The following is a 27,719-nucleotide window of genomic DNA, read 5'->3' on the forward strand; positions in this document are numbered from 1 at the left end:
GGATATGCGCTCATCCTGCCTGGCCAATCATGTAACGCCAGCTACTCCTGTAACTGAGACAAAGAACTGCCTGTATATAAGCCGCCATACTCCTTTGTTCGGGGCTCTTGTCGGATTCCCTTGTGTGGGATGAGACTTGGGCCCTAGCGCGCTAGAGATAAACTCCCTTCTTGCGTTTGCAATACTGTGGTGGACTTGCTCTCTCAGTCGGTTCGGAGATACGGCTCGGAGCCTAACAATGACATCTTGCAGGAAGTGTTCCTCAGCATCTGGCTCCACAAGTGGCTCCTGTCTGAGAGCCTTCCAGTAGCTGCCCAGGTTGTCGAGCCCTGGCTTTTCAGGGCTGCGTAGTGCTCCACACAGACTGCCCAGTGCCTTCATTCTGCTGCCGCTGAGCTCGGCCCTTCCCTGTTGGAAGCTGTCCTGAACTGCGCAGCAATGAGCACTCTGGTCCGTGACTTCGTCTCAGTGCCCACAGCATATGCCTTCGGGCCTGGTATAACACCGAGTGGGACTCCTGGGTGGAACCCCGACACTTGGCTAAGGGTGTCCCTGTGGGTCATCCCACTGCTCCCATCTCCACTTATGTCTTTGTTTTCCTTATTCTTTTAAATAATTCGATTTCTGGGCTCAGCAGACTAATTCATCCTCAGTAATCACTGACTGGTCGCAGCCGTGAATTTCCTACACAGAGTGGCTCTTGCAGGCCCAGCTCAAAGGCTGCTTCCTCATCGGCAAAAAGAAATCTCTTTCTCCCCCAAGCTTGGGTGCCCCGGATTCATCACCCTCCACGGGCAGGCCTTGGGATGCTGGTGGAGTCAGCCCGAGGGGCGGTCCCCTGAGGGCAGAGCCAGGTGGCAGTCTCGGGCACACCTGAGGTCGACCACCAACCTGCGGCGACCCGCGCGCAGGAGGGAGGGGGAGGGAAACCAGCAGACTTGTGGGTTCCGGGCAACACTCGGGGGCCGAGTCCCGCATGGGGCTCCCGGAATGGACCGCCCTTATTTCCCCGCAAAAGGGGCCTCCGATCCTGGGAACCCCTCGCTGCCTGAGGCTGGGTTCCCCTCACCCGCCCTTTCGGTAGAGCCGGGCGGAGCTAACCTTTGATACCCAGCCCGCCACTCGGGCCGTGGGTGCGGAGGGGATCGGGTTTCACTCGCACGGGGCGGGGGGTGTGTGGGCGGGGGTGGGGGTGGGGTGCTTCCCACCGATTGCGCCCCCCCTTTCCCAGGCCCCCCCCCAATCTAGGAGAAGTTTGGAGTCCCTGCCCCCGCCCCGGCCGTGGGCCTGCGCGCCCTTCGAGGATGGGTGCCAGGAGGGAGGGCCCCCCAGCGGGGAGGGGGCCCGGAGGTCCCCGCCGCGGCCGGGGGGGAGGGGAAGCGGGCGCCCCGCGGCCCCGCCCCCGCCGCGCCCTCCCCGCGCCCTCCTCCTGGGCGGGATAATTGAACCGCGCGGCCGGGGCCCAGCGTTGGCTGCGGAGGCTCGGCCGGAGCTTGGAGCCCGCGCTGCCCGGAGCCTAGAGCCGCGCCCCGCGCCTTTGTCCGCCCGCCGCCCATGGAGCGCGCCGCCCCGTCGCGCCGGGTCCCGCTGCCGCTGCTGCTGCTCGGCGGCCTCTCGCTGCTGGCGGCCCGAGGTAGGGATGCCGGGGGGCGTCGGGAGGGAGGGGACGCCCGAGTCCACGGACCCCGCTTGAGTGACTCCCCCATCCCCTCCCGACCCCTGGGGACCCCGCGCCCCGTGGGACTTTGGGGACTGCCGGCGCCTGGGGACGCGGCCTGGAGCTGCGCCCCCGTCGGCGGTCCTGGGGCGTCTGAGTTGCCTCGCGGCGCTTCCCCCCACCCCCCAACTACCCGCCTCCAGGCTTCCATCCTGATCACCTCCGCTGACTTGGGGACTTGTTTTAGAGACGGATGCCTCCAAACACATTCTCCCGCGTGCCCTCTGACTTCCAAACCCTGTCCACCCTAGCGCCCATCCACCCGCCGGGGCCAAAGTGCCGGCCGGGGGAGAGGAACTGGCCGGTGGCCGCCAAGGTCGCCGTCCCCTCCCTCACCCCTCCTCCACCCCCGTGGCTGCCCCTAGCCCCTGGAGCGCCTTTGGCACACATGTGCTCACTCCTCCCACCTCCACCCTTATGCAGGGGCTGTGGTACCCAGCGTTCTGATGGAAAACAGACTGGGGGGTGGGGACCGGTAAATTGCTCAAGACACAGCCACCGTCATGGAGTAGGGGGCGGCCTGTGCAGGACGCAGAGAGGAAGGGTGTAGTCTGGAGGTGTTCAGGGTCACAGCTATGTGTGGGGAGACCTCTGTCTGCTCTCCTGGGACACTGAGGACCCCAAGACGGAGGTGCTGCCAGGCTCCATATTCATTGCAGCTAGGGTCAGGCAGCCTCCAAACCCAGCCAGCCGCCTGATGGCAAGGGGGTGCAAGGGGGTCTCCACCAACAGAGCCCCCAGCCCTGGGACTGACAGCGCTGGAATGGCAGGCACCCAGCTCATCTTTTCTCCCTTAATCCTCAAGGCCTCCACTCCTCAGGGGTGAGTGCAAGGCCCTGCCAATCACAGCCGTGACCTCTGACTTCTCCACTGACCCCAGTTGCTTATCAGTCATTAGTCAGGCCAGCCCTCCTGGGGCCAGGCGCAGATTAGGGCTCCGACCACCCTCCGCATCTCCGGTTCTTTATCTCTGGCTTAGTTGAGCTTCTTTTAAACTCTCTGGTGACCACTCCCCTTCCTCTGTCAAAGGTCACTTGTCCCAGCTAATGCCTTGCCAGGATTCAGGGGTTCCCCGGGGAGACTGGGGGGTGGGGGCGAGGAGAACCCTGCCGAGGTTTCTTGGCTCCCTGGCTCCCTTTGCAGCAGACCTTCACGGAACCCTGTCTGTTCCAGGCACGGGCGTGTGCCTAGGGGCATGTCGTGGGTAGAGGAACAGGGGTCAGCACCGGCAGCGAGAGCCATCCCAGGCCTTGGGGTTGATGGGAGGCTTCTTGGAGGAGAAGGGTGCTTGAGTGGGAGCTTGTCAGGCAGGCAGGGGAGGAAGGGAATTCAGGGGACTCCTGGCTGGATCGAAAGCCCAGAGGGCCCCGGCACCCCCCTGTATCTAACACACAAGGAAACTGAGGCACAGAGAGGAGGTGTAGTTGGACTTTGCTGAGCCCGAGTCCCCAGACCTTCCACAGCTACTCTTTCGCACCTCCTGCGTGAGAAGGGTCCCGTGCAGACTGGCAGGGTCCAGCTTTGAAGGAATGCTGAGGTGTGCTAGGCTGGGATGGCTCCCCAGCCCTGACTGATGGTTTACTGCTGTCTTCTTCCTGGATCAGGTCCTCACTTGAAGTGGGTGAAGAAGCCTCTCTTCTTTGCACACTGATGAGAATGCCTGTATCTTTGGGGAGGTCTCTCTCTTGAATTTCAACAAGTTTGGTGTGGTTTGGGGGGAGAGAAGGGGAGAGATCTGCCAGGTTCCTTTCTGTACCTGCAAACTCAGATGCTGTAAGGTTCCCAAAGCCTTGTAAGGTTGAGAGTGACACTGTCCCCACCCACCCCGTAGAGCCGAGGGGTCCCGGAGGAAATGTGCAGTGTAAAAGTGATCACGAAAAAAGCCTCGATGGTGAACCTTTGAGCGAATCTTCGGCCACTCCTTTGGTGACCAGGCCACGGGAAGGCAGAGGGGTGCTGCACTTTCGAGCCAGGGGGGCAGAGCGGGAACCATCCGTCTGTCCTGCGTACTTTTGTCTGTGCTGTTGGGCTTTCCTGAGAGCCAGTGGGGGAGGGAGGAAGAGAGGAGGAGGGTGTTGGGAAAGACGGTTCTGTTTTCCCCAAGACTTTCTTGGCCCCCTGGCTCCAGCTGGGCTGCCTTTCCAACTGATTACAGAGAACGTCGTCGCTGGGAGGAGAACAAAGAGGAGAGAGGACTTGGCTTGAAAACACGTGGCTGCACCGCGGCTGCTCCTGGAGTTTCCCACTCGGTGGCGGGGGCTGGACAGGCTGAGGGGGCTGCAGGAGAATGAGACTCAGGGTGTCTGGGGGGGCAGCGCCAGGGCCTCTTCTGGGGAGGCCACAGCTCCAGGTTACACCCCTTCCAGCACTGCCCGGAGCCACCCCAGCTTGGGTGCATTTATGCCCTGATGGTGGTGGGGGAGGAGGGTGGCTCACTCCCCTTTGGCATCCAGCAGGCTTCTAGGAGAGCTCATTTGTGGAACTGACAGCTTTGCCTGTTCCTCAGAAAAGAACGACGGGATGACCTGGTTTCTCATTTGTAAAATGGACATAACAGAAACCGACTTTTTAGGTCTCTCTGAGGATTGAGGGGGCTTCCCAGGTGGCTCAGTGGTAAAGAATCTGCCTGCAAAGCAGAAGACACAGATTCGATCACTGGGTCGGGAAGATGCCCTAGAGAGGGAAATGGCAACCACTCCAATATTAGTGCTTGGGAAATCCCGTGGACAGAGGAGCCTGGCGGGCTGCAGTCGCTAAAGAGTTGGACGCGACTGAGCACGCAGGAGGATTGAGGGCAAGGCTGCAGGAGGCCTGTCGTGGGAGCTGCATTATTATCACTTGTTACGTGTGTTGGCCCCTTCCTAGAGTAAGACAGTGTCCTTCCCCAAGATGGCACTACTAAGACTGCACGTCCCCAGCCAGGAGCTGGGAGGCCGGCAGCTCGCGGGGGCCAAAGCCGTACTGGTAAAGGTCATGCAAAGTGGGCTCAGCTGGCCTCCTTAGGCATTTGATCATCTATCTCAGCAAGGTATCTGCTGAGGGCCAGCTCTGTGCCAGACACTGTTCTAGGTCCTGGGGATACGGCAGAGAGGAAGAGACCAGAGCCTTCTGCCTGTGGGGCGTAACTTCTGTGAGATCCTGAAAGTAGCCGGGAGTTAGTCAGGGAAGACTTCCTGGAGGAAGTGGCATGCAAACAGGGATGTGAAGGAGCAGATGGAGGGTGGGGAGGGTCACCAGGCAAAGGGAACGGCATGGACAAAGGTTGAGAAGGTGAGAGAGAATGCGGGGCTTTCCGGAGTTCTGCCCCCTCCTCGTGCTTGGGGAGCTTCCTCAGGAGCCCCCTCCCCAGCATCCTTCAGACAGCCCCCGCCATTCCTCTGAAGCGGTGGCGGCTGGGGCGGGGGGTGTCTCTGTGAGCAATGGATACGGTGGGTGGAGCAACTTTGCCGGAAAACAATTCTAATAGGGCGCACGAGTACTTTGCCATCTCACAAACAAAGGTTTGCAAAAACATCAGATCGCAACAGCTTCATTAATAAATGCTTGTGCAGGCTTCCCTTGGTCTCAGTTTCCCGTAATGGTTTCAAATGAAACCGAGGTGGGCAAGTACCTATTAGGTCAACTTTCCTGGGGTCAGAGACCCTTCAGCCTGGAGGGGAGCTTAGCACTGAGAGAGTGTGGCGCTGAGGGCAAGTCGTGTGTCCCTGGTCATCCAGCTCATAGTAGGCACGGCTGGACCGGAGGCTGTGCCCTGTGGCCAGCCCTCTTGGTGCTGGTCACCGCCTTTAACCCCAAAGGCTGGTCCTAACAAGAGGCTGGGGCAGGAGGGAACTGGCTGCCTGCATGTTATCAGGAGGGTCCTATGCCAGCCCACCCAGGGGTGGGAGCGGGCACTCGACCAAGGTTAGGAGACTGGACCGGAAAGTGACCCGCCCGAGAGAGCTTGACTGACTCCCACAGCCTTTCTGCTCTGTTTCCATAAGTGTGGAAGGAAAGCTCTCTGCTCTAGGAAATTATTATAATTGAAGTCTTTTACATTTAGTCACTAATTTAGCTCTGTCAACAACCCCATGATGTAGGTACAACTGTTATTTCCATTTTACTGCTGGGTTCCCAGGTGGCTCACTGGTGAAGAATCCACTTGCCAATGCTGGAGACCCAGGTTCTATCCCTGGGTCGGGAAGATCCCCTGGAGAAGGAAATGGCAACCCACTCCAGTATTCTTGCCTGGAAATCCCCATGGACAAAGGAAACCTGGTGGGCTACCGTCCATGGGGTCGCAGAGTCAGACGTGACTTAGAGATTGAACAACAGCAAGGGGCCAGAGCGGTTACTCCAGTGGACGACATGACGCAAAAGGAAGAACAGGTTAAAAAAAAAAAAATACTGGCTCAGCCCATTAGCATGAAAACACTCTGAGCTCTGGCATTTCAGAGCCGGTCCTGGAAACCAGTCCTTGCTGACGACAGTGTGCGTCATCAGTAGAGGACATGGGACTCTGTGCTCCTAACCACTCGACTGGGCGGACGCTTCAGTCCCATAATTGAGCGCTCCTGTTACCGAAAGAGTGTGGGACCCAGCTGCTCGTCCCCCAAAAGCCAGTAAACAGGGCGGGTTGGTGGAAAGGAAAGTTTGCTTTATTTTAGATGCCCGAAACTGTGCAGGGGGAGGGCAGACATCTATCCAAAGGCCAACTTCCCCGTCCACTGGCAAACTGTGGGCAAGAGCTTTCATAGACAGAAGTGGGGGTGGGCAGGCTACACGCAGAGACAGCACAGTCAGCTCTGACTGTCATCTTCAGACTGGTCTTTGGTGGTCTGACTGGCGTCATCTTGCTTGTTTTAGGTACACTTAATCTTCAGTTCCGGGGTCCATTTGTTCCCGTTTCTTTGAGGCCAGTTCTCGAAATCGTGGCAGCCTCTGTTGTGGGGACAGTCTAGTCATCGTGTGGTTGACTTCTACCTGGGGCTTCGGTATCTGTAAGACAGCTCACAGGATATGGCTCAGAATATTATCTATCGTCCTTGAGAAAGAACCGACGGTCCTCGACTGTGCCTGCTGACAAGATGGTTACTCTCTGGTCTCCCCTGACTGCTCCCCTTTGCCTCTGTGTTTCTCATTTCTCTGATTAAACTTCTTTGACTCAAGTTTTCCACAGAGCGGAGGCAGGCAGAGGACGTGGTGGGGAAGGGGAGGAACTTAAGGTCCTGCTCCGTCTCGCTGTGTAGCCGAGGGGCTCGTTTGAAAGGACAGGTGTTTTCTATGCCAGGGGTCGGGTGGGGGGGGCCAGATTCCCACCTGGCTCTGTCCCTGACTTCCTGGGGGATCCCGTGTGCACGGGCGCCTGCTTACTCCTTCCCCACACCAGGGGCCCAGAGGCAAGGGGGTGCGCCTCCAGCCTCTGCCCCCATCTTCCCATGGCTAGGGACACTTGTCCTAGGACTTAGGACTCACCCGGATAATCTAAGATGACGTCATTGGGAGATCCTTAGTCACATCTGCAAGGACCCTTATTCCAAATAAGGTCACATTCTTAAGTTCCAGGTGTCAGGACATGGACGTGTCTTTCTAGGGGACGCCCCTGAAGCCACTATACACCCTTGAGAATAAACACAGGAACAGATGCGCTAACAAGAAGTCTGTGGGGCCCTCTGCCACGGTGACTGTAACACGCGACAGCGGGACTCCGGCGGCTCTCAGGTGGGCGGCGGGGGGCCGTGATACTGGAACTCAGACGTCAGTGGCAGGGAGCCCTCTGTGAAAAGACCTGGGGAGGAGCGTTTGGGCAAAGGGGACCGAAGGCATACACCGGCCCCCAGGTGGGACCAGGAGTGTCAGAGGGACCACGGGATGGAGTGAAGGGAGGGGAGGCGGGCGGGGCCAAGGCAGTTTGTGCAGGGCCTTAAAAGTCAGGCTGCAGACTGGATTTTGTCCCAAATGCCCCGGGGCTGGAGGCTCTCAAGCAGGGCAGTGACATCCCTTGACTCGTGTTTCCAGCAGCTCCTCTGTGTGCTGCCTGGTGGGTGGATGGCAGGGAGACTAGAGTGGAGGCTGAATAAGCCGGCAGGGTGGTGGCGAGGGAGGCTCCTGCAGGGTCCAGGGTGGAAGATGCCCTGGAGAGGGTAGTGGCCTGGGGGCTGGGGAGAAGTGGACAGAGCTGGAGAGTTGGGGAGGTTGAGTGGACAGGACTCGCTGAGCGCTTGATGTGGACGGTGAGGGAGCTGGAATCATTCAGGCTGACCCAGTTATTTTGGCCTCAGCCTCCTGACGCAGGATGACTGCTAATTACTGAGGTGGAGAAGCAGGACGAGGGTGGGCCTTGGAGTCCCGAGTGGACACTTTAAGTCTCCTGTTAGACGTCCGGGTGGAGCCTGGACAGACAGAAATGAGGGAGTCTCAGCCTGTAGGTGAGGCTGGAGGAGACCACCCAGGGAGGCGGGGGTGGAAGAAGAGGGAACAAGGGGCGGAGGCACTGAGCCCCCCAGGCAGTTTGAGGAGGGAGGAGCCTTGAGAGGACCCCTCCCCAGGTGCGTCCCCAGGGCCGGGTGGCAGCTAGGAGGCTGCCAGGGCTGGCTCTTAGAGGCCAGCTCTCAGGGTGTCTTTGTGCTAATGGCTTGACCAGTATTTTTCTTTTCTTTTTTTATGAGCCCGTATTTGTTTTGAACCCATTTTTCCTTCTGACTTGGGTTGCCTGCCGGAGTGAAAAGTCCTGGAAGTTTTGTTGGCCTACATGTGCTTCTGGTTTTGATGTGAGCCTTCTCACCGAAACCCGCTGCACCTTTTCCATCACTGGTATAACCGCCCCCACCTTGGGCACAGAGAGGCCAGGCAGGGTGGCTGTGGACACATAGCTGCGTCGTGGCAGCACCAGGATGTGAACATGGGCGGCTTGGCTCTTTCATCATGTTCTGAAAGCAGGACGCTGAACGAACCGCCTCACTCATCTTTCCATCTGAAAAGTCTCCCGTATTTCTAACTCCAGCTTCAGGGAGAAGCCACCGTTTCTGATTTTACGGTGGACGGAAGTCAGCTTTAGAGTCACAGCCGGATTGGAATGCTGCCCGTTTGTCCCATGGCCTCAGGCAACATGCTTCATCTCTTTCCGTCCTCTGTGTCCAGAATTGCTCAGATCACACGAGATCATTCATCTGTTCGTCTCTTCCTGGACACTTCCTGGTTCTGGGGTGGCTGCGGGTCCGGGGGCAGAATGAGTCTAGCCTTGTGGCACAGAGACACACACAGTTAATTATTTGTGCTAAAGTGCTGGCAAGTTTGGGGAGCAAAGAGACCATGAAAGGAAAGGCATTTGCCCCATGTTTGCATGTGTGCACGGGTATGTGTTGGGGGGTGGGAGCCGTGATTCCGGAGGACTTCCTGGAGGAGAGGGCCTTTGAATGGGTGTGAATGAGCTAGTCCAAGCAGAGGAGTGGACCCAAGACCCCCCAGCCTGGTCGAGCTTCAGTTTCCAAAAGCCAGGTGCAGAGGATACTTGACAGGTGTGCACACGTGTTCTGAGAGGTGAGAGGGGAAGCAGCAGATTTGGGTCCTGCAGGGGGAGATGCTGGAGAGATGGGGCAGGAGGAGGATGGCCCGCACGCCCACGGGGGTTGGTCCAGGAGGTCACGTGAGCTGCCTGGAGGGAGCAATGTGGAGTGGGCTTTTCTTCACCTTCTCAGGGGTGTGCCTTCTGGTCCTGTCTCTCGCCGCCTCCTTTCAGCTGGTTCTCTATCCGAGACCCCGTCTCTCTGCTGGGGGCTGATGTCCGGGGGGGTGTGGGCACCAGCTGTTCTTATGCTGGGGACGGGACTGGAGCCATAAGAACAGCCTCAGCGCCCCCTGCGTCCCCCCGGGGAGGCTGGGGGCCTCGAGGAGGGAGATGGGTCAGTCCTCATCCTCGGCTGCAGAGGGGCGCAGAGGCGCTGGGACACACCCAGGAATAGTCTCCTGGCATCTCCCTGGGTTGTCATCTCCTCGAAGACAGAGTCCTGCTTCTGGAGCCCACACCCCAGGGTCAGAGACAGCCTGGCACATGGAAGAGTCCTAAGAGGGGTGTCTGCTGGCTCCCCAGGCTTGGGAGGTGGGGGGGGCCTGCAGGGGGTGGGGATGGGTTGAGTCTGGCATGGTTCTGTCTGGTTGGAATTTCCCACTGGCATCTCATTGCAGCTCAGGCTTCCCAGTTACGTGGGTCCTGCACACCATGGGGACCCCCTCCAGCTCTCTGCCGCAGCTTCAGGCAGTGCCGTGCAGCAGCTGGGGTGCGAGCCTTGCTTTAACTCTTCATTTTCCCAAACAAGGGGATTAAAATAAAACCAAGTAGAGAGCTAACCAACCACCATCTCATATCTCAGCATTCCATGGGCGTGAAGGGCATTCTGATGCCCCACAGTTTGGAAGGACAAGGTCTCAGGATTCCATCTTTGTGAGTCTCAACCACACAGTCAGATCACAGGGACCGGAGATGAAAACTGCTTTGCTGAGGTTTCTTCTTGAAGAGGGAAGTGACCCGAGGCAGAAGATTCCAGACTCGCCCGAAGCTCCACTTTTCTCTAAAGAGCGCTTCCTGCCCAGGACGGGCATTGAGTGTGTGGTGGACCAGTGAGTGTGTGGTGGGCGTGAGTGAGTGGCATCGCTCCCAGGGTTGGGGACCGAAGTAGCTATGATGGCCTTGTTGCTTCAGGTTGCTCTCGTGGCGTGAGTTAGGAAGGTGGCTCAGACACGGAGGTGTGCCTGAGGTTTCTTCCATTTGATACCCTTTGGGAGATGCTTTCAGGGTCTGCTGGTGGGAGTGGTAGGCCTGATGCTGTTGGCTGCTGCGGAAACCCTTGGTACCAGTGAGGTGTAGTAGCTGGTGGGGTTGACACCTCGGTTCTCTTCTTGCCTCTTGCCTGGTCTGGCCATGTGCCCTGCAACAGTGGGGCCACGGCCTAGAATTCCGTCCCTCTTTCCCCTTCTGCCGATGGTGCTGAGTCCTTGCTGAGTGTGGTTGGGAGAAGTGATGCTGGCAGGGGGTTCTCCCATCACTTCCAGAAAGCAACAATAAGAGTTTGAAAGAAGGGTTTTTGTTTAATGTTGGGTGCTCAGCTCCCCAGAACAACAATTATGGGAAATTTACCCAAAGTAATTTTGACCCAAGGATGCATACGTAACTGATGTCCATAGGATATAAGGAAAAATAATGTTTCGCACTCAACCTGGTTTCAGTGGAGTAGCCAAGTTGGGGACCTTTAGAATCTGAAGACAGGGTGGATGGAAGATGTTCGATCCAGAGCTGTTTGTTCCTGTAGTGAAATATCAGAAGTGATGTAGAAGCCCAGAGAAGGGGCGTGGGCTGGAGACGAAGCTGCGTGTCCTGGCATGGTGGCAGCAGCAGGAATTTAAGCGGTGAAGGGTGGGGGTGGTTGGACTGTCTCCAAGGGGCCCTCCCGTGTGGGGCTGTTTCGAGGAAGACGGCAGGGTTCTGTCTGCTCTGACCTCAGCCGAGTCACCATCCCATCTCGCTGTGGGCTCCCCGTGACCCCTCTGATGGGGGAGTTCTTGGACGGGGGCACCTCCCAACCAATCAGGGTGTGCTGACCCCCTGCTGGGAGTTCCAGCTCTGTGGCTTGGGGCATTCTGGGGACATTCCAAGTTTCTGGATTGAGGGAAGGACTTCACATTCTATTGTTCTACTGAGAATAAGCTTCAAAGTGCTCAGGGCTTCCCAGCGGGAATCATTTCCAAATGTTTCTGCAGCTTGGGGCACAAAGTTCTTGCCGTGCTGAGCGGCTGCTGGAGTCTGAGCCTTCTTTCCCCATGCTCGCCTTTTTCTGAGTTGAGGGGGGTGTAGGAGCTGCCACTCGTACCCCAGCTGTTCTGCCCCCGAGGACAGGGCCATGTTGCCCCCATTCCTCACGGGCCACAGCAAACAAAGGTCCTTTGTTCCTTTCGCGTGTCCTGCAGCCACTGTTTACTGGAGCTCCCTGTGTGCTCGGAACTTTATAAGCTCTATCCGTCTCCTCAGCCACTCTACAAAGGTATCGTGGGCCCCCATTTTGCTGCCGAGGAAGCTGTGGTTCAGAGAGGTGAAGCGTCCTGCCCAGGGAGGGTCACAGAGCAAGCAAGCGCTGAACTTGGGATCGGATCCCAAGCCTGTTTGGCTCCAAAGCTGATCCTCTTCCTACTCAACCCTGTCGCTGCCAAGGGCCAGCTTCGAGCTGAGGTCTGGGATGAGAAGCAGGCCCAGCTCTGCGTGGGTGGGAGGGCGAGGCAGACACATGCTGTCAGTGGAGAGTTTGCTCCGGGCCGGGCTGCTGGCAGGCGGGCTTCGGGAGGCGGGGAGAGACTGGATGGGGCAGGAGCGTTGGGCCCGGGCTGGAGGCGCTGTGAGAGCCGCAAGGGGCACGGCCGCAGGCGGCAGAGCTACGTGGGGCCCGCGGGGGTTGGGCTGCGGGGGGACAGCACAGGGGATATTGGCCTCAGCGTCCGGCCACGTGGCTGGTCACCGTCATCCTGCGAGTGAACCAGGGGCATCGTATCTGCGACAGGTCAGGTCTGGCGTTTCGTGAAAACTTTTCTTAAAATCAGTTGGAGCAAACATGAGGGAAGGAAGGAGTGGGGCCCCTGGAGGTCATCTCCGCAACCGGAAGTCTCCCCCTGGAGGTCATCCCCGCAACCGGAAGTCTCCCCCGTGAGGGGCAAGCATTTGAGAAGCCAGTGACCCTCATTTATTACTATCTGGGCCCCAGCCCACGGTGTCCCCCAGAGTCACCAAACAGCTTTCGGGGGGAGCGTGGAGGGGACAGCTGTGATGGGGAGGGGTCAAGTGGCTGTGAGCCGGCAGGCTTTGTTCTGGGATGGACCCTCACCCTTATCAGCCCCCGGGGACTCCCGCTGCCGGGCCGGGGTCGGGTGGGTGGATCTTCTGCTCAGCGCTCCCCGGAAGCCCTGGGACGGGGGTCCTGGGGTCACCGCCAGGGGACTTGGCGAGGCCCTTGATTCTTCTGGCTCAGAAAGTGGCCGGTCCATCTGCAGCAACAGGGATGGACCTGGAGATGGTCGTACTGAGTGAAGTAAGTCAGACAGGAGGAGAAATACCATGTGACATCCCTTGTATGTGGATCTGAAAGGAAATGATACAGATGAACTTAGGAAGCGGGAAGACACTCACAGACTTAGAAAACAGATTTGTGGTTGCCAGGGGGAAGGGATAGCTAGGGGCTTTGGGAAGGTCATGTACACACTGCTCTGTTTAAGATGGATATCAAGAAAGACACGTGGAACTCTGCTCAGTGTTATGTGCCAGCCTGGCTGGGAGAAGGATTTGGGGGAGAATGGATGCATGTTTATGTATGGCTGAGTCCCTTCGCTGTTCGCTTGGAACTACTGCAGCGTTGTTAATTGACTATACCTCAATGCAAAATGTTTTTGGTGTTAAAAAATAAATGAATAAAAAACAATTTAAGAGGAAATGGCCCGTCCAGCCTCTGGCTCTTCACACCAGCATGGACCACACTCACTGGGTCTCGTCGGGGTGACCACTTGCTGCCTCAGGGCTCCAGGCACAGTTTGTCCCCAGAGGTGGTCGAGGTGGGCGTGGGCAGGTCGTCACAGCCAGTGTTACTGGACACACTGGCCTCAAGCTGAGTCCAGGAGTGGCCTTGTCTTTTGGGGCCACCTCGAGGGCTGGGCCTTAGAAGGACGATGGGCTCAAACAGAACACCCAAGGCCCTTGGTGCCAGGATATGGTGCCGAGCGTGGTGGGATTTACCTCATGGGGTGTGCGAAAGCTAGCCGTGAGAAAGCATGTTCCATAAAGTCCAATTTTGAAATGTCCTGCCCAGATGTGACCTTCTGCTTGGGTGCAGAGGCGGTTGCCCCTCTTGCCCCCTCCTGGCTGTGGAAGGAACTGGGGCTGAGGGTGCCTTGGTGCCGGGCGGCTCCTCCCTTTGGTAACCATGGGGTCCTCTCCTTCCGTGAGCTGGGGGACCCGTCGGGGCAGCCTGGGCTGCGGATGGAAGGCTGGGTGCCCAGCGCAGCCGTGAGGGCGTGGGTGTGCCAGCGGCCATCTTTCCTTTTTGTAAGCAAAGAGGCGAAATTGTGACAAGTCTGGGGCAGAAACCATCACCAGTTTCAGTTCTGAGGCCCTAGCAAGTGGCAATGATGGTTAAATGAGAATGCAGAGTGGGTCTCAGAAATGCAGGCTCCTTGCTTCTCCCCGGAGCCGGCTGGCTGCAATTGAGGCCCCCCAGATTTCCGTCCCCTGCCCCGGGTGCCCTCCCCTCATGTCCCCTCCCCCTGGGTGCCCTCCCCCTGGGTGTTCACTTTCCACTCTCTGGGGAAGCCTTCCTTGGTTGTCCCAGTTCGGGGGACGCGCCAGACCTCCTCCATTCTGCACTGTTATCTTTAGTGAGACAAACCGTCTCTGACCCCGCAGGAGTGGGGTCAGTCATGTCCTGGATATCCTGAGCACCGGGCTGTCTGTGTCCCCAGCCTCTGGTCCTGGGGCAGGGATCCTGGGTGCTGAGCCGCAGCCCTGACAGAACTGTTTTGGGAAGATCATGGTTGAGGTGTCAGGCCTCTCCAGGAGGAGCATGCTCCTGGGTCTCCCAGCCGCAGCCCCAGCCCCAGTGGAGTTTTCAGGACGTGCTTGTGGAGTGACTAAAGGATGCTTCAGCATCAGCCTGGGATGCTGTGAGGTGGCGTCCAGATGGTGCGGCCGGGAGGGGGGCGCCCTTGGCCTCCCGAGGGAGGCTGCCCATCCCAGGGGCCCTGGGGGGGTGTGGTGAGTCGCCTGCCGCCTGTCACCCTGTTCTCCTTCCTGCACAGCGGGCGCAGACGTCTCCATGGAGGCTTGCTGTGCAGATGGACATCGAATGGCCACGGAGCATAGGGCCTGCTCACTGCCCTACGCCTCGGAATCCAAGGAATGCAGGTATGTCTGCCAGCACTTCACCAGAAGAGCGTTCCTCTAGACAAAAGCAGGAGAGGAAGGGAGAGTGCGTGGCAAACCCCCCGGGGGGAGGCACCAGGGCCAGGTTGTGGGTTGGGGGGTGCAGTGGGCTGCTGACCCCTGCCTCCCCCACTCCTCTGTGCCCTCATGGTCCTCCTACGTGGCTCTGCTCACCCTTCCCCCGCCTCCCTGGCATTATTGGGGCATCCTGACATTTCACCAGGCTGCACGCAAGGAGATCTGGGTTTGCAGCCCTTGCTGCCACAGGTGGGCACTATGACCAAGTCACCCAGAAAGGGGGTGGTTACTGGGGGCAGGTGAGGTCATGTGATCTCAAAGCACTGGAAGTGCTTTGTCAGTAAAAACACGGCTGCTTTCAGACCCCAACACCCAGACGAGCCAGTCCCAGAGCAAAAATTCTCCTAGGCCGTTGTCTACTTTATGCAGTAGCCAATGTCTGGATCAACTATGTTTATTCCTCTCTCTCTAAATTAACTCAAGCTCCTGCAAAGTTTTGGGAGGATGTAAGCTTAGAACGGGCTTCCATGGTGGCTCAGCGGTACAGAATCTGCCTGCAGTGCAAGAGACCCAGGTTCGATCCCCAGGTTGGGAAGATCCCCTGGAGAAGGAAATGGCAACCCACTCCAGTAATCTTGCCTGGAGAGTCCCCATGAACAGAGGAGCCTGACAGGACTGAGGCGACTGAACACCTGACTGGAAGCTTAGAATAAATGATAAAGACATGTCATGTCAATCAACACTGTCAAAATAATATAAAAATAATAACAAGTCTTTAGGAAGCACCTGCTTTGTGCGTAGGCATTTGCTGCCCAGCATCTCGTTTAACTCTGTTACTGACCCATTTTGCAGATGAGAAAACTGAGCTTTCCCCAGAGTGCTCAGCTGGAGGCATTAGGACTTGGATCCAGATCTGCTTGCCTGGGGAGCAGAGGTCGGGGGGCAAGGGTGTCAACATGTTCCATCCCGTGCCATCTGCTCATGCCCCTGCCCCTGATCCGAGCCAAAGCAGCTTTGACCTGGGGGTGCCGGATGGAGAGCTGCCACAGACAGAAAGAATGTGCGGGGGGGCTCGTCCACCTCCTTCTGGAGTCTTGCATTTGTGTTGGCTTCGAGCATTGAGAGGCTGCTGCCTGCCAGCTGTGATGGAGGATGTAAAGCTCCATTGAGGAAATTCTTGAAAAGTCGAAAGCATTGTAGACCAAACAAGGGAGGGAGAGAAGAGGGCACTCGGATTGTCTGAACTGACTGAGGGGGAGACCGTGCCATGAGGATTCACGGCGCGTCTGATGAGTGAGAGCTGCGATCTTGGCGTGAGGCTTCGCACTAGAACTGTCAGAGGGTGGCGGGCAGTTCGGGGCAAAGTAGCCGGTGAGCGCCAAACATTTTGTTTACAGACTGGGCCCAGAAAAAGGCAGACAGGCCCTGGGGACTCATTGGGCTGGCTTTCAGGCTGTGTAACTTGAGCCAGCCTGGACCCTCGGTTTCCCCACATGTTAAAGCAGGACAGTGATGATGACTGAGGGGAGGGAAGCAGCTGGGACCACCACCCAAGGCAGAGGAGTGTGCTCATCTGCTCAGGCCACCAGCACGGAGACCTCTGCCCGGGTGGCTTAAACCACAGACAGTTACTGTCTCAGAGCCTGAAGACAGCCGTCTGAGATCCTAGTTCCTCCTGACGCCTCCCTCCTGGGCTTGGAGGTGCCACCTTCTCCCCACATCCTCATGTCTTCTCCTCTCTCTGAGTTTCTGCCCTAGTCTTTCTTTTTTAAAAAACATTTTTATTAAAAAACCTTTTTTTTTGGCTGCAGCTCGCAGCATGCAGGATCTTAGCTCCCCAACCAAGGCTCAGACCTGTGCTCCCTGCAGAGGAAGAACAGAATCTTACCCACTGGGCTGCCAGGGAAGTCCCCATGAGTTCAGGGTTATCATTTTTAATGAAGGGAGAGAAGGGAGAGAGCAGGTCAGAAATCAAATCTGGTTTAAGAGGGTGCTCTTAGCAGTTCAAGGGTACAGGAAACAAGAACCACCAGCCACCTGGTAACTCAGTAATTCCAGTGTTATTTTTCTCCTTCAAAGTGGCATTGTGCCAGACCCTCCAGTTGTAAGTTTTCATTCATTTGGCAAATCTTGATTGATCCTCGGTGCTGTTCTAAGCTCAGGGTGAGGAGAATGGGATCTCATAGGTGGGCAGGCCCTAGGCCGAGCCCTCGTGGGCAGAGCTGGGGGAGGAAGGCACCCAGGGATCTGTGGTGCCCAAGAAGCCCAGGGTTGACACACTGGTAGGTGAGAGGATCGGAGAGGACTGCAGGGGCCCTGGCACCTCCCAGCACACATGGGTTCTAGCCGGGCTTGTGTGGCTTCTGCCCAAGCCTCTAACACATGGCACGTTTGGGGGTGACCAGGAGAAATGGCAGATGATGTTTCAATTCAAGCATTGCCGTGCATTCTGGTCTCAACCAAATATGGTTGGCCTTGGGACCCAAATATGATGGTGGTGACTCAGTCGCTCAGTCGTGTCCAACTCTTGTGACCCCATGGAATGTAGCCTGCCAGGCTCCTCTGTCCGTGGGATTCTCCAGGCAAGAATACTGGAGTGGGTTGCCATTTCCTTCTCCAGGGGATCTTCCTGACCCAGGAATTGAACCCGGGTCTCCTCCATTGCAGGCAGATTCTTTACTGACTGAGCTATGAGGGAAGCCCAAATATAAATTTGCCTAAAACTTTGGGTTGAATGCAGCCCATGAGGGAATTTGGATCCACATGGCGTTCGCAAGTGGTGCTAGTAGTAAAAAATAAAGAACCTGTCTGCCAGTGCAGGAGACCCAAGGGACATGGGTTCAATCCCTGGGTCGGGAAGATCCCCTGGAGGAGGAAATGGCAACCCACTCCAGTATTCTTGCCTGGAAAATCCCACGGACAGGGAGCCTGGTGGGCTAAAGTCCATAAGATTGCAAAGGGTCAGACATGACTGAGTTGACTTAGCATGTTAGCGTGGAGTTGAAACCTAAAGCAGATCCTGAGCTGATGTTCTCAATCCACCAGTTACTCTCTGAACCCCTTCATTTATTTCACAAATTGTATTGAGGCTATCCTGGAGGAAAGGATGATAAATCAATGAGCAAAATAAGCAAAATGTCTTTGGAGGATGCAGACGATGACATGGTAAAATCTCTGGTTTGTAAGAAGGCACGAGGAGTCATGGGAAAGGAAAGCCCAGGGACAAGAGGCCAGTCTCCTGATCAGAGTGGGTTTACGATTTCAGATGGAGATGTTTGAGGGCACCCTGCTGAGAATGGGTGTCTCACCAGGGCCTGAAGGAGGCAAGCCAGCCAGCCGGGTGAATGCAGGATCGCTTGTCCAAGTCTTAAGGGCAGTAAGGGGAGAGCAGCTCCGAATCCTCCTGCAATGCAGGAGACTCGGGTTCGATCCCTGGGTCAGGAAGATCCCTGGAGGAGGAAATGGTAACCCACTCCAGTATTCTTGCCTGGGAAATCCCCTGGACAGAGGAGCCTGACAGGCTATAGTCCATGGGGTTGCAAAGAGGTGGACATGACTGAGCGATTAACTGCTGTCCAGCTCTCTGGACGCCCAGCTCTGGCCCAAGCCCACCAGTGCAGAGCGTCATAACTGCTGCCCCAGAAGGATCCCAGTGTGGGAAGCTGTGCTTCCCCTCCAGGACATCCCTCTCTCATCCCCGAAGCCCCTGCATGGGCCTGGCACACAGTAGGGCTGCAACCAAAAACTTTTTTTAATTGCAGTAAAATGTACATAATACTCAGTCGTGTCCAACTCTTTGTGGCTCCGTGGACTGTAACCCTCCAGGCTCCTCTGCCCACGGAATTTTCCAGGCACAGATACTGGAGTGGGGTGCCATTTCCTACAGATTGCACCACTGTGACCACATTTAGGGGTACAGTTCAGTATATTTACATCACTGTCCCACCATCCCCAGAACTTCTTCATCTTCCTAAACTGAGACAGAAACTCCTTGTTACCCTCCCTGCCCCAGCCCATCCCTTCTGTTTTCCATCTTCATGAATTTGAGTCCTCTGGGTCCCTCATAGGAGAAGGCGATGGCACCCCACTCCAGCACTCTTTCCTGGAGAATCCCATGGACGGAGGAGCCTGGTAGGTGCGTCCATGGGGTCGCTAAGAATCGGACACGACTGAGCAACTTCACTTTCACTTTTCACTAGGTGTGCCAACGTCTGAGTCAACTGCTTTCTATCCTTTTGGGTTTATACTGAGAGTTGGGATCGCTGGACCCTATGCTCATTGTGTCTAAAATTTTTTGAGGAACTGCCACACTGCACCATCTAACACTCCCACCCACAGAGCACGAGGGTTCCAATTTCTCCACAACACTCGTGTTTTTTCTGTTCAGCAGTAAACATCTTTGAATGAACAGATAGTTGGACGCACATCTGTTTGCTCTCCCTAACAATTTAGTAAAATGCTGGTTATTTGCAAATTCACTGAGGGCAGGAGCCGAATGTGTGGTAACAGAGTATAGGCATGTTTCATTTTCTTGTGCTTCAAAGGTTGGGATTTTTTTTTTTTTTAACAAATTGAAGGTTTGTGGTAATTCCATGTTGTCAGATGATGGCTAGCATTTTTTAGCAATGATGATATTTATTAAGGTATGTATTACTTCCTAGAGATAACGCTACTGCACACTTTGTGGGCTGCAGTACAGTGCAAGTGTAACTTTTATATGCTCCAAGAAACTAGAGAATTTGTGACTCACTTTACCCTGGTGGTCTGGAGCTAAACCTGCAGTCTATCTGTGTGTATCAACAGATCCAGGCTGGAGCCCATGGACAGTTCTAGAAGTGCATGAGAAGCTGGGTGAGGAGCTCCAGCCCCACAGAGTGGAGGCTGGGGCCAAGGCCGCCTGGCCAGCCACGCAGGGAGGCGGGTGGGGCCCCACCCTCTCTGGTCCAGCAGGCCTGGCGGCTCTTCCTGCCCTTGCTGGCAACCCTAGAGCCAGGGTTCTCCGTGGTCTGGGGGGAGCCACACCTATGATCACACACCTCTTGCTCCCTCACCTCCCTGCCCTCCCTGCCTGGAGCTGTGTCTGAGGCACCACCTCTGGCAGATCCACCTCGAGGACCTTCTTCCTGGAGACCCTAGCAGGGCTAGGAGATGGGGGTGCGGCGGCCCAGGCTCACTGTTGCTACCATCCATCACTCTTGGCTGTGGCAGCCTCCTGTGCCTCGCCCGAGCTATTTCCTGTGATTCTGGAACCTGAGAAAATGTGTATTAATAAAGGATGAGAGGGTCCAGACCCGAGCCAGCCCTCATCTGTTTTTTAAAATTTGTTTTTAATTTTAAAAGGCCAATTCAATTCGCTGTGCCGGGCCTTGTTGCAGCACGTGGGGTCTTTAGTTGCAGCACGTGGGGTCTAGTTCCCTGACCAGGTATTGAACCCTTATCTCCTGCGTTGGGAGCACAGAGTCAGCCGTAGGACCACCAGGAAAATCCCAGCCATAATCTGGTTCGTGTTATAAATAGCTGGGAACTTTCCCTGGATGAGGGTCAGCGCTCGAGAGAGATGAATCGGCCTCTCGAAACCACTCCCAGACACCACTCTGTGTTCAGTCTTTCTAACTAAACACTGTTGAGCACCTTCCGTATGTGGGTGTTGCCTGTGTATCTCGGTGTGTCTGTGAATGAGCGGCAGGGGTGGGGGAAGGAGGGGGACCCTCAAATGTGGCAGGGCTGCCATCCCCCAGGGGCTACTGCTCCCAGGCCCTGGGTACACCTGGCAGACCTCCCCCCCACCCCGCAGAGCCCCTGGCACATCCCACGCCCTCTGCCCACAGGATGGTTCAGGAGCAGTGTTGCCACAACCAGCTGGAGGAGCTACACTGCGCCACGGGCATCAACCTGGCCAATGAGCAGGACAGCTGCACCGCGCCGCGCGGCGACAACACCAGCCTCGAGGCCATGTTCGTGAAGGTGAGGACCTGGCCCTCCCGGCATAGCCGTCCCTTCTGCAGTCCGAGGCCTGGGGCGCTCTCCTTCCTGCACCCCAAACTCAGGCAGCCTTTCCCTCTGAGCAGCAGGGTGTGCATAGCCCCGGGGGCTGGAAGGGCCACTCAAGTCTCCCCACCAGCTCCAGTTTACCCAGTAAACTCTGGGCATCACCCCAGAGTTGCAGCATGCGGGGTCTAGTTCCCTGAACAGAGATTGAACCCGCATCCTCTGCACTGGGTGCGCAGACTCTCAGCTCTGCAGCCCAGGCCCCTTCCAGCACTGGGAAATGGGGATGAGGTGACCCAGCCCTGCCCTGAAGACTGCCAGCAGGGGTCCCCAACCTCCGGACTGCAGACCGGTACCTCCTGTTGGATCAGCGGCGGCATCAGATTAGATGTAAAGTGCACAATAATCGTAGTGCGCTTGAATCACCCCAAAACCATCCTCTACCCCAGTTCGTGGAAAAACTGTCTTCCATGAAACTGGCCCCCAGTGCTGAAAAGGTTGGGGACCACTGACTGCCAGTCCCAGGGCTTCAAACAGGGACTCAAAGGTCAGAGCATGGGTTACCTGACTCAGGGCCTTCTGGACCCTCAATTCAAGGTAGGCATCCCCACCTGCCCCCAGGAGGCCCTCAAAGGTCTCTGCTCTCCCCAGCTAGTCAGAGTTCAGAACGGGCCCCTACGTATGCCTCTGAGAACGCATGACCTCCATAACTGCCCTAGAAGAAAAGACTGAGGTTCAGAGAGGCCCACACTCCAAGGGCCTCTCAGCAAGTGTCCTTTCGAGATCAGCAGTGAGGCAGGGCTGGGAGTGGGGTCATCTGGCCCAGAGGGAGCCCTGTCCAGAAGGTCAGCGATGAGTGAATGTCATGCACCCTTGACTCCAGGTCCAGGCCAGGTCCCTGGGGCCTCCGTCCATGTGGAAGGCCTGCATCTTTGCACAGATGTGGAGAGGTTCCCGAGAGCGTTCCGAGGTCTGGAAACTGCAAATAAACCAGGCTGTCCCTCCCTTACCACTTACCAAGGGAGAAAAACAGCCCGACCAGGAGGAGCTCAAGTTTGGAAAGTTAATTAACCTGGTCATCGGGGTTTCTGGCGGAGGTGCCAGGTGACGACACTGAATTCCCTGGAAGAAAGATTTCCTGTTCCCCTTTAGGAACCCGTGAAGTAATTTCAAGGAGCGAGAACTGGAATGAAGTCTGGATTCTGGGAGGGGGAGTGGGGCTCCTTTCTGGGGCGCGTCTTTTCACACAGAGTGGGATGTGGAGGGATATTCCATGTCAAGGAGTTGGGGGTCCAGTGCCCCTCTGCCCACCCTCAGCCTTTGTGGGCTTTTCATGGGAGGAGGCTGGGGGGCAGGGGAGTGAGAGCTGGTCAGGGGGGTTCCTGGGAGCTGGGACCTGAGATGCTTAAAGCCAGCCTCCCAGAAAAGAGGCTCTGCCTGGGTCCTCAGACTTCAGAGAAAGGCCTGGAACATTCTAACAGGTGTGGAAACTGATCGCCTTGGCCCATGAGCCGTTTGTGTTTCCGGCAGGTATAAGTCGGGACGTATGAGGTGGAGGAGGTCACTGGGGCTCCTGCTCTTTCTGGAGAATGTGAGACCCTCAGCCTCCATGAAGCTCAGGCAAAACCACCTCCCCCGCTCCTGCCACAGACCTTTGGAACGTTCTGTGCCTTCCTTAGAATGATGACCAAAATGAAACTTTTCATGTGCCAGGGGTGGATACTGTTTCTGGGCTTTAGATGTGACTTTGGGGACCCCTGGGGTGGACAGGTAGCAGTGGCAACTCTGTCTCTCCCCTGCTGACCCCTCTTGAAGTTCTCTTCCTGCGGTCTAAACCACCCTGACTGGGGAGAGGAGGAGGAGACAGGTGTATATTCATCATTCCAGGTGTGGTAGAGAAATCTCAGAGCGCGCAGGAGGCATGGACCCTTAGGGAGCCCGTGCGGGAGCCCCAGGGGCCCTGCTGGGCCGGCTGGGATTTGAGGGGCAATCAGGTGTTGTGGAGCATGTGCTGGGATCAGCCCCTTTAAGGCAGGACCTGTGATGTTTGGGGGGCAGCAAGCCTTGGGCTCAGCCGGCTTTGCTGTTTCCTGGCAGCGTTTAGAAAAGGCAGCCGAGTCAGGCATGCATCTTCCCCGTCTGGGGAGAATTACCACGAGGGGGATGAGGGGTCTGTGGGATCTGCCATGCCGCGGGTCTGGCTTCTCCACCAAGAGTCTCTGCCTGTGTTTGCAGAGGTGCTGCCATTGCTGCCTGCTGGGGCGGGCGGCCCAGGCCCAGGGCCAGAGCTGTGAGTACAGCCTCATGGTTGGCTACCAGTGTGGGCTGGTCTTCCGGGCGTGCTGCGTCAAGGGCCAGGAGACGGCAGAGTTTGCCCCAGGGGACGGCGGGGACCTCCAAGAAACAGGTAAGTCCCCCTTTTCTTCCCTCTGGGGCAGGGCAGTCAGTCGAGGTTATTTAGAGAAGCAGAAGCAATAAGATGTGGGGAGAGAGGGAGAGAATTTAAGACGTTGGCTCACACAACTAGGGGGGCTGGCAGGTTTGAAACCTGCAGGCTGTGTATGCAGGCCCAACGCCCAGGAGAGCGCTGATCTTCTGGCTAAGTCGGAAGGCTGCCTGCCAGCGGAGTTCCTTCTTGCCTGGGGGAGGCCAGTCCTCCTCTCAAGGCCTTCACCTGATTGGATGAGGCCCACCCACTTGATGGAGGGCAGTCTGCTTTATTCAAAGTCTGCTGATTTAAGGGTCAATCTCATCTAAAACATACTACCATCCCAGCTGTGTCCAGCCTGGTGCTGGATCAAATACCTGAGCACTGTAGCCCCACCAGGTGGACACCTAGAACGGGCTGTCCCGGGTGGTGTCGGCTTGCGCGTTGGCTGTTGCCTTAACTCTGCAGAGACCGATTCTGGCTGTCAGAGAAGGTTCGTGCTTCTCACTGTCCTGGAGGGAGACCAAGGGCTTGGAGTCTGGGCTCTGACGAATCTGTGCTCATGTCCCTGTCCTGAGGTGTGTTTGGGGCAAACTGATGGGTCCAGGTCTCAGTTTCCTCATCTGTGAAATGGGGATGCCTACAGTCCCACTTACTCGGATTGCTGGGGTGAAATGGGAGCAGCGGTGTATGGCATTTGCCATGACAGTTCGTCTCATCCCTCCAGCCGCCTCGGGCAGCGAAGGTGGCTGGCCGCACTCTTGTTTACCGTGTTTCACAGATGAGGTCCTGGCATTCAAGGTCACGTGGCCAACACACGGCGGAGGCAGAACTCTGGCCTTCTGATGCTGGGCCAGTGCCCTCTCTCCATCTGGAGCTGGTGACATGTAGACAAGAGGCTGGGGGCACCGCTCATTAATAGCAGGCTGTGAGCATTCAAACATAGATATTTATTCAGTGTAGGGGCGAGTGACCCCCCCAAAGCAGCTTCAAGACAGCTCCCAGCTGTATTTCCATCAGTTTGGCTCACAACCCTCCATTTGTCTGAAGCCACGTCAATCCTGCAGCCTTGGGGCACGGCTCAGTTACACGGGTCAGGAAACTTCTCGGTCGTCTAATCATCTCTTCCACTATGCAATGGTTTCCTGTGCCATAATGGAAACAGCCCTGGAAAATTTCAGGCGTCTGCTCTGCCCCAAGCTTGCTGCCTGCCTGGGACCTTTGCCTTCTCAGTCTGAGCTCCGTCTGCCCTCTGTTCAACGTGGGGAAGGGGCAGGGAGCAGGTCAGAGGAAGAGCTCACAGGCCAGTGCTCCCTAAGCCAGGCCGTCCGTTCCCGTGGCTTTGGGGTCCCAGGTCAAGTGACCCGTCTTTCATTCTTTGTTTTGACTTCTCAAGTCCAGGACTCCGTCATGCAGCTGACTTCAGATATCTTAGTCATAAAGTGGGACTGGAACCACGTTCTGGCTCCCTCCTTGACTTTTGAAATCAGAGATGACATTTTCACTTTAAACAAACTCAGATTCTTCACCCTGGTGGAGACTTTCTCCTATGTCTCCAGGGAGGACTTTTGTGGATTTACATCTTGGTTCGTTAATGGTCTCTGAGCTTTTCTGTTGCTCCAGACGTCTTATTTCTTCCTTGCCTTTCTTCTGCTTCATTTCTTGCCCCAGACTTTCCTCGGCGTCTTTGTGAGGACTTCCCTGTGTTCCCTCCCCACTCAGACACAGACCTGCCTTCCTGTCTTGTGCTGGCGTTTACTGTGGGCCTACTGTGTGCTACCACGGGGCCACATGGGGGGCCCACAGTCCAGGACCGGCCTGAGGTAAAATAAGTGCAGGAGTGGACAGTAAGCCTTTTTTCAACTTCTCTAGGCACTTGGTATAGAGTAACTCATGTCCGGGTGTCCTCCCGGGTGGCTCAGATGGTAAAGAACTGTCCTGCAGTGCAGGGGATCCAGGTTCTCTCTGTGGGTCGAGAAGATCCCCTGGAGAAGGAAATGGCACCCCACTCCAGTGTTCTTGCCTGGAGAGTCCCGTGGACGGACAAACCAAGCAGACTACAGTCCATGGGTTGCAGAGTCGGACACAGCTGAGCGACTGACACGCACGTATACACAGATCTGTTTAAATATAAAATCGGGATTTGTGTCTGTTTTCTTAACCTTCTTTTTCTAATAAGCTGTATATTATGAGTTATCGAAGTGTTCTTATCTTCAATATTGTTATTGTTATATCGAAGTCTAAGACGGGGCAAAGGACCCTGTTCCTTTGGGTAGAGCTGTGCTGGAGTGTATCTTGGTTACACCCATTCTACAGATTGGGCGACTGAAGCTGCAGGAAGCTTAGATTCCAGATTCCTCTTCTCACATTCTTTGCCCAGCATACTAGCCCCCAAAGAATGCTGTGGAAATCTTGATAACTTCATCACCCAGGTAGCAGTTTCTCACAAATGCCCCTGGCCCGTGTTGCCGTGAACCCTCTGGAGGACGGTTCCCATCACCCTGGCCTGTGCCTGGACATGGCAGGGACTTGGGCTTCGCCAGGATATAATGCCAAGTGAATGAAGGGTCCCCACATCAAACCTTCTTTTTTCTCCTCTCTCTTTTTAGCTTCTGGTAGGGTTGGTTTACAGTGTTGTGTTCCTTTCTGCTGCGCAGCACAGTGATTCTGTTACGCGTATTCGGGCTTCTTCGTATGCTCTTCCGTTACGGTTTATCGCGGGATGTGGAATGCAGTTCCCTGGGCTGCACAACAGGACCCTGTTGTTCTTTCTATCTGTAACCACTTTCATCTGCTAACCCCAGCCTCCAGCCTGTGCCTCACCAAGACCCTGTCCTGTGGCAGCCATCGGTCTGTTCTGTTTGTGAGATTGTCTGTTTCATACACAGGCTCATTTGAGTCATGCTTTAGATCCCATAGATAAGAGAGAGCATATGGTATTTGTCCTTCTCTTTCTGACTCACTTCACTCGGTGTGACCGCCTCTTGTTGTTTAGTCATGAAGTCGTGTCCGACTCATTTGCGACTCTGTACTGTAGCCTGCCAGGCTCCTCTGTCCATAGCATTTTCCAGGCAAGAGTACTGAAGTGGGTTGCCATTTCCTTCGGGGGATCTTCCTGACCCAGGGATCCCAATTCTTTACCACTGAGCCACCAGGGAAGCCCTGCGATCATCTCTTGTTCAGTCACTCAGGCGTGTCTGACTTTTTGCTACCCCACGGACGGCAGCACGCCAGGCTTCCCTGTCCATCACCAACTTCCAGAGATTGCTCAAACTCATGTCCGTTGAGTCGGTGATGCCATCCAACCATCTCATCCTCTGTCCTCCCCTTCTCCTCCTGCCTTCAATCTTTCCCAGCATCAGGGTCTTTTCTAGTGAGTCAGTTCTTTGCATGAGGTGGCCAAAGTATTGAAACTTCAGCTTCATTACCAGTCCTTCCAATGAATATTGAGGATTGATTTCCTTTCAGATTGACTGGTTTGATCTTGCTGTCCGAGAGACTCTCAAGAGTCTTTTCCAACACCACAGTTGGAAAGCATCAGTTCTTCAGCATTTGGCCTTCTTTGTACTCCAACTCCACATCCATACATGACTACTGGAAAAATAATAATTTTGACTCTATGGACCTTTGTTGGCAAAGTGATGTCTTGCTTTTTAATACATTTGTCTAGGTTCTTCATAACTATTTTTCCAAAGAGCAAGCAGTCACCATCTGCATTGATTTTGGAGCCCCTCCCAAAAATGATCTCTGACACTATTTCCATGTTTTCCCCATCTATCTTTCGTGAAGTGATGAAACCAGATGCCGTGATCTTTGTTTTTTGAGTGTTGAGTTTTAAGCCATCTTTTCCACTCTCCTCTATCACCTTCATCAAGAGGCTCTTTAGTTCCTCTTTTCTTTCTGCCATTAGTGATCATCTCTGCTGCTGCTGCTAAGTCACTTCAGTCACGTCTGACTCTGTGCGACCCCATAGATGGCAGCCCACCAGGCTCCGCCGTCCCAGGGATTCTCCAGGCAAGAACACTGGAGTGGGTTGCCATCTCTAGTTGCATCCAAATTAACCATTCTGAGCAAAGGTACTCCCAGCCTCCCAACCTGGAGATGACTCACACCCTGAAGGTCTCTTGCTTAGTTTCTTCCTAGGTGAGAAGTGTTTGAATTATTTAGGGACCCTTCCCATATTTTAATGTGAAAGTGAAAGTGTCTAACTCTTGTGACATCATGTGAGAGTGAAAGTGTCTAACTCTTGCGACATCATGGACTGTAGCCCGCCATGCTCCTCTTTCCATGGGATTCTCCAGGCAAGAATACTGAAGTGGATTGCCATTTCTTTCTCCAGGGTGTCTTTCCGACCCAGGGATCAAATCCAGGTCTCCTGCAATGCAGGCAGATTCTTTACCCAGACAAGCCACAAGGGAAGCCTTCCTGTGTCTTTTGCATAGTTAGTGTCTATACATTACATATACATGTTGAAATTTACTGCAGAATTACTAATGTGTGTGTTTTCACTGAGGTCTGTTTTTCCAGTGTGGGTGTATCATGCTCTCAGATGTACGTGTTTTAGAAGACACGGGAAGGTAGAAGGGAGAGGAAATCAACACAGAGATGGACGCTGTTTCCACTGGGTCGCATTTCCTTTC

General features: G+C 55.7%; 1 protein-coding gene across 2 annotated transcripts in view; it reads left to right on the forward strand.

Annotated features, from left to right (window-relative positions):
• Nucleotides 1–1,356: 1,356 nt before the first annotated feature.
• FBLN1 (fibulin 1) overlaps nt 1,357–27,719 on the forward strand; it is an 81,516-nt gene continuing 55,153 nt past the window's right edge. Inside the window, exons 1-4 of one of the 2 annotated variants that reach the window (XM_069586162.1) lie at nt 1,357–1,633; nt 14,522–14,627; nt 20,492–20,627; nt 22,887–23,058. In XM_069586162.1, the coding sequence (XP_069442263.1) occupies nt 1,555–1,633; nt 14,522–14,627; nt 20,492–20,627; nt 22,887–23,058 (493 nt within the window). In that variant the 5' untranslated portion in view covers nt 1,357–1,554. The remainder of the gene's footprint in view (nt 1,634–14,521; nt 14,628–20,491; nt 20,628–22,886; nt 23,059–27,719) is intronic. The other variant, XM_069586163.1, reaches the window with a different exon arrangement.

The sequence above is a fragment of the Ovis canadensis genome, chromosome 3 (genome assembly GCF_042477335.2).
Source record: "Ovis canadensis isolate MfBH-ARS-UI-01 breed Bighorn chromosome 3, ARS-UI_OviCan_v2, whole genome shotgun sequence".
Taxonomy (NCBI): Eukaryota; Metazoa; Chordata; class Mammalia; order Artiodactyla; family Bovidae; genus Ovis; species Ovis canadensis.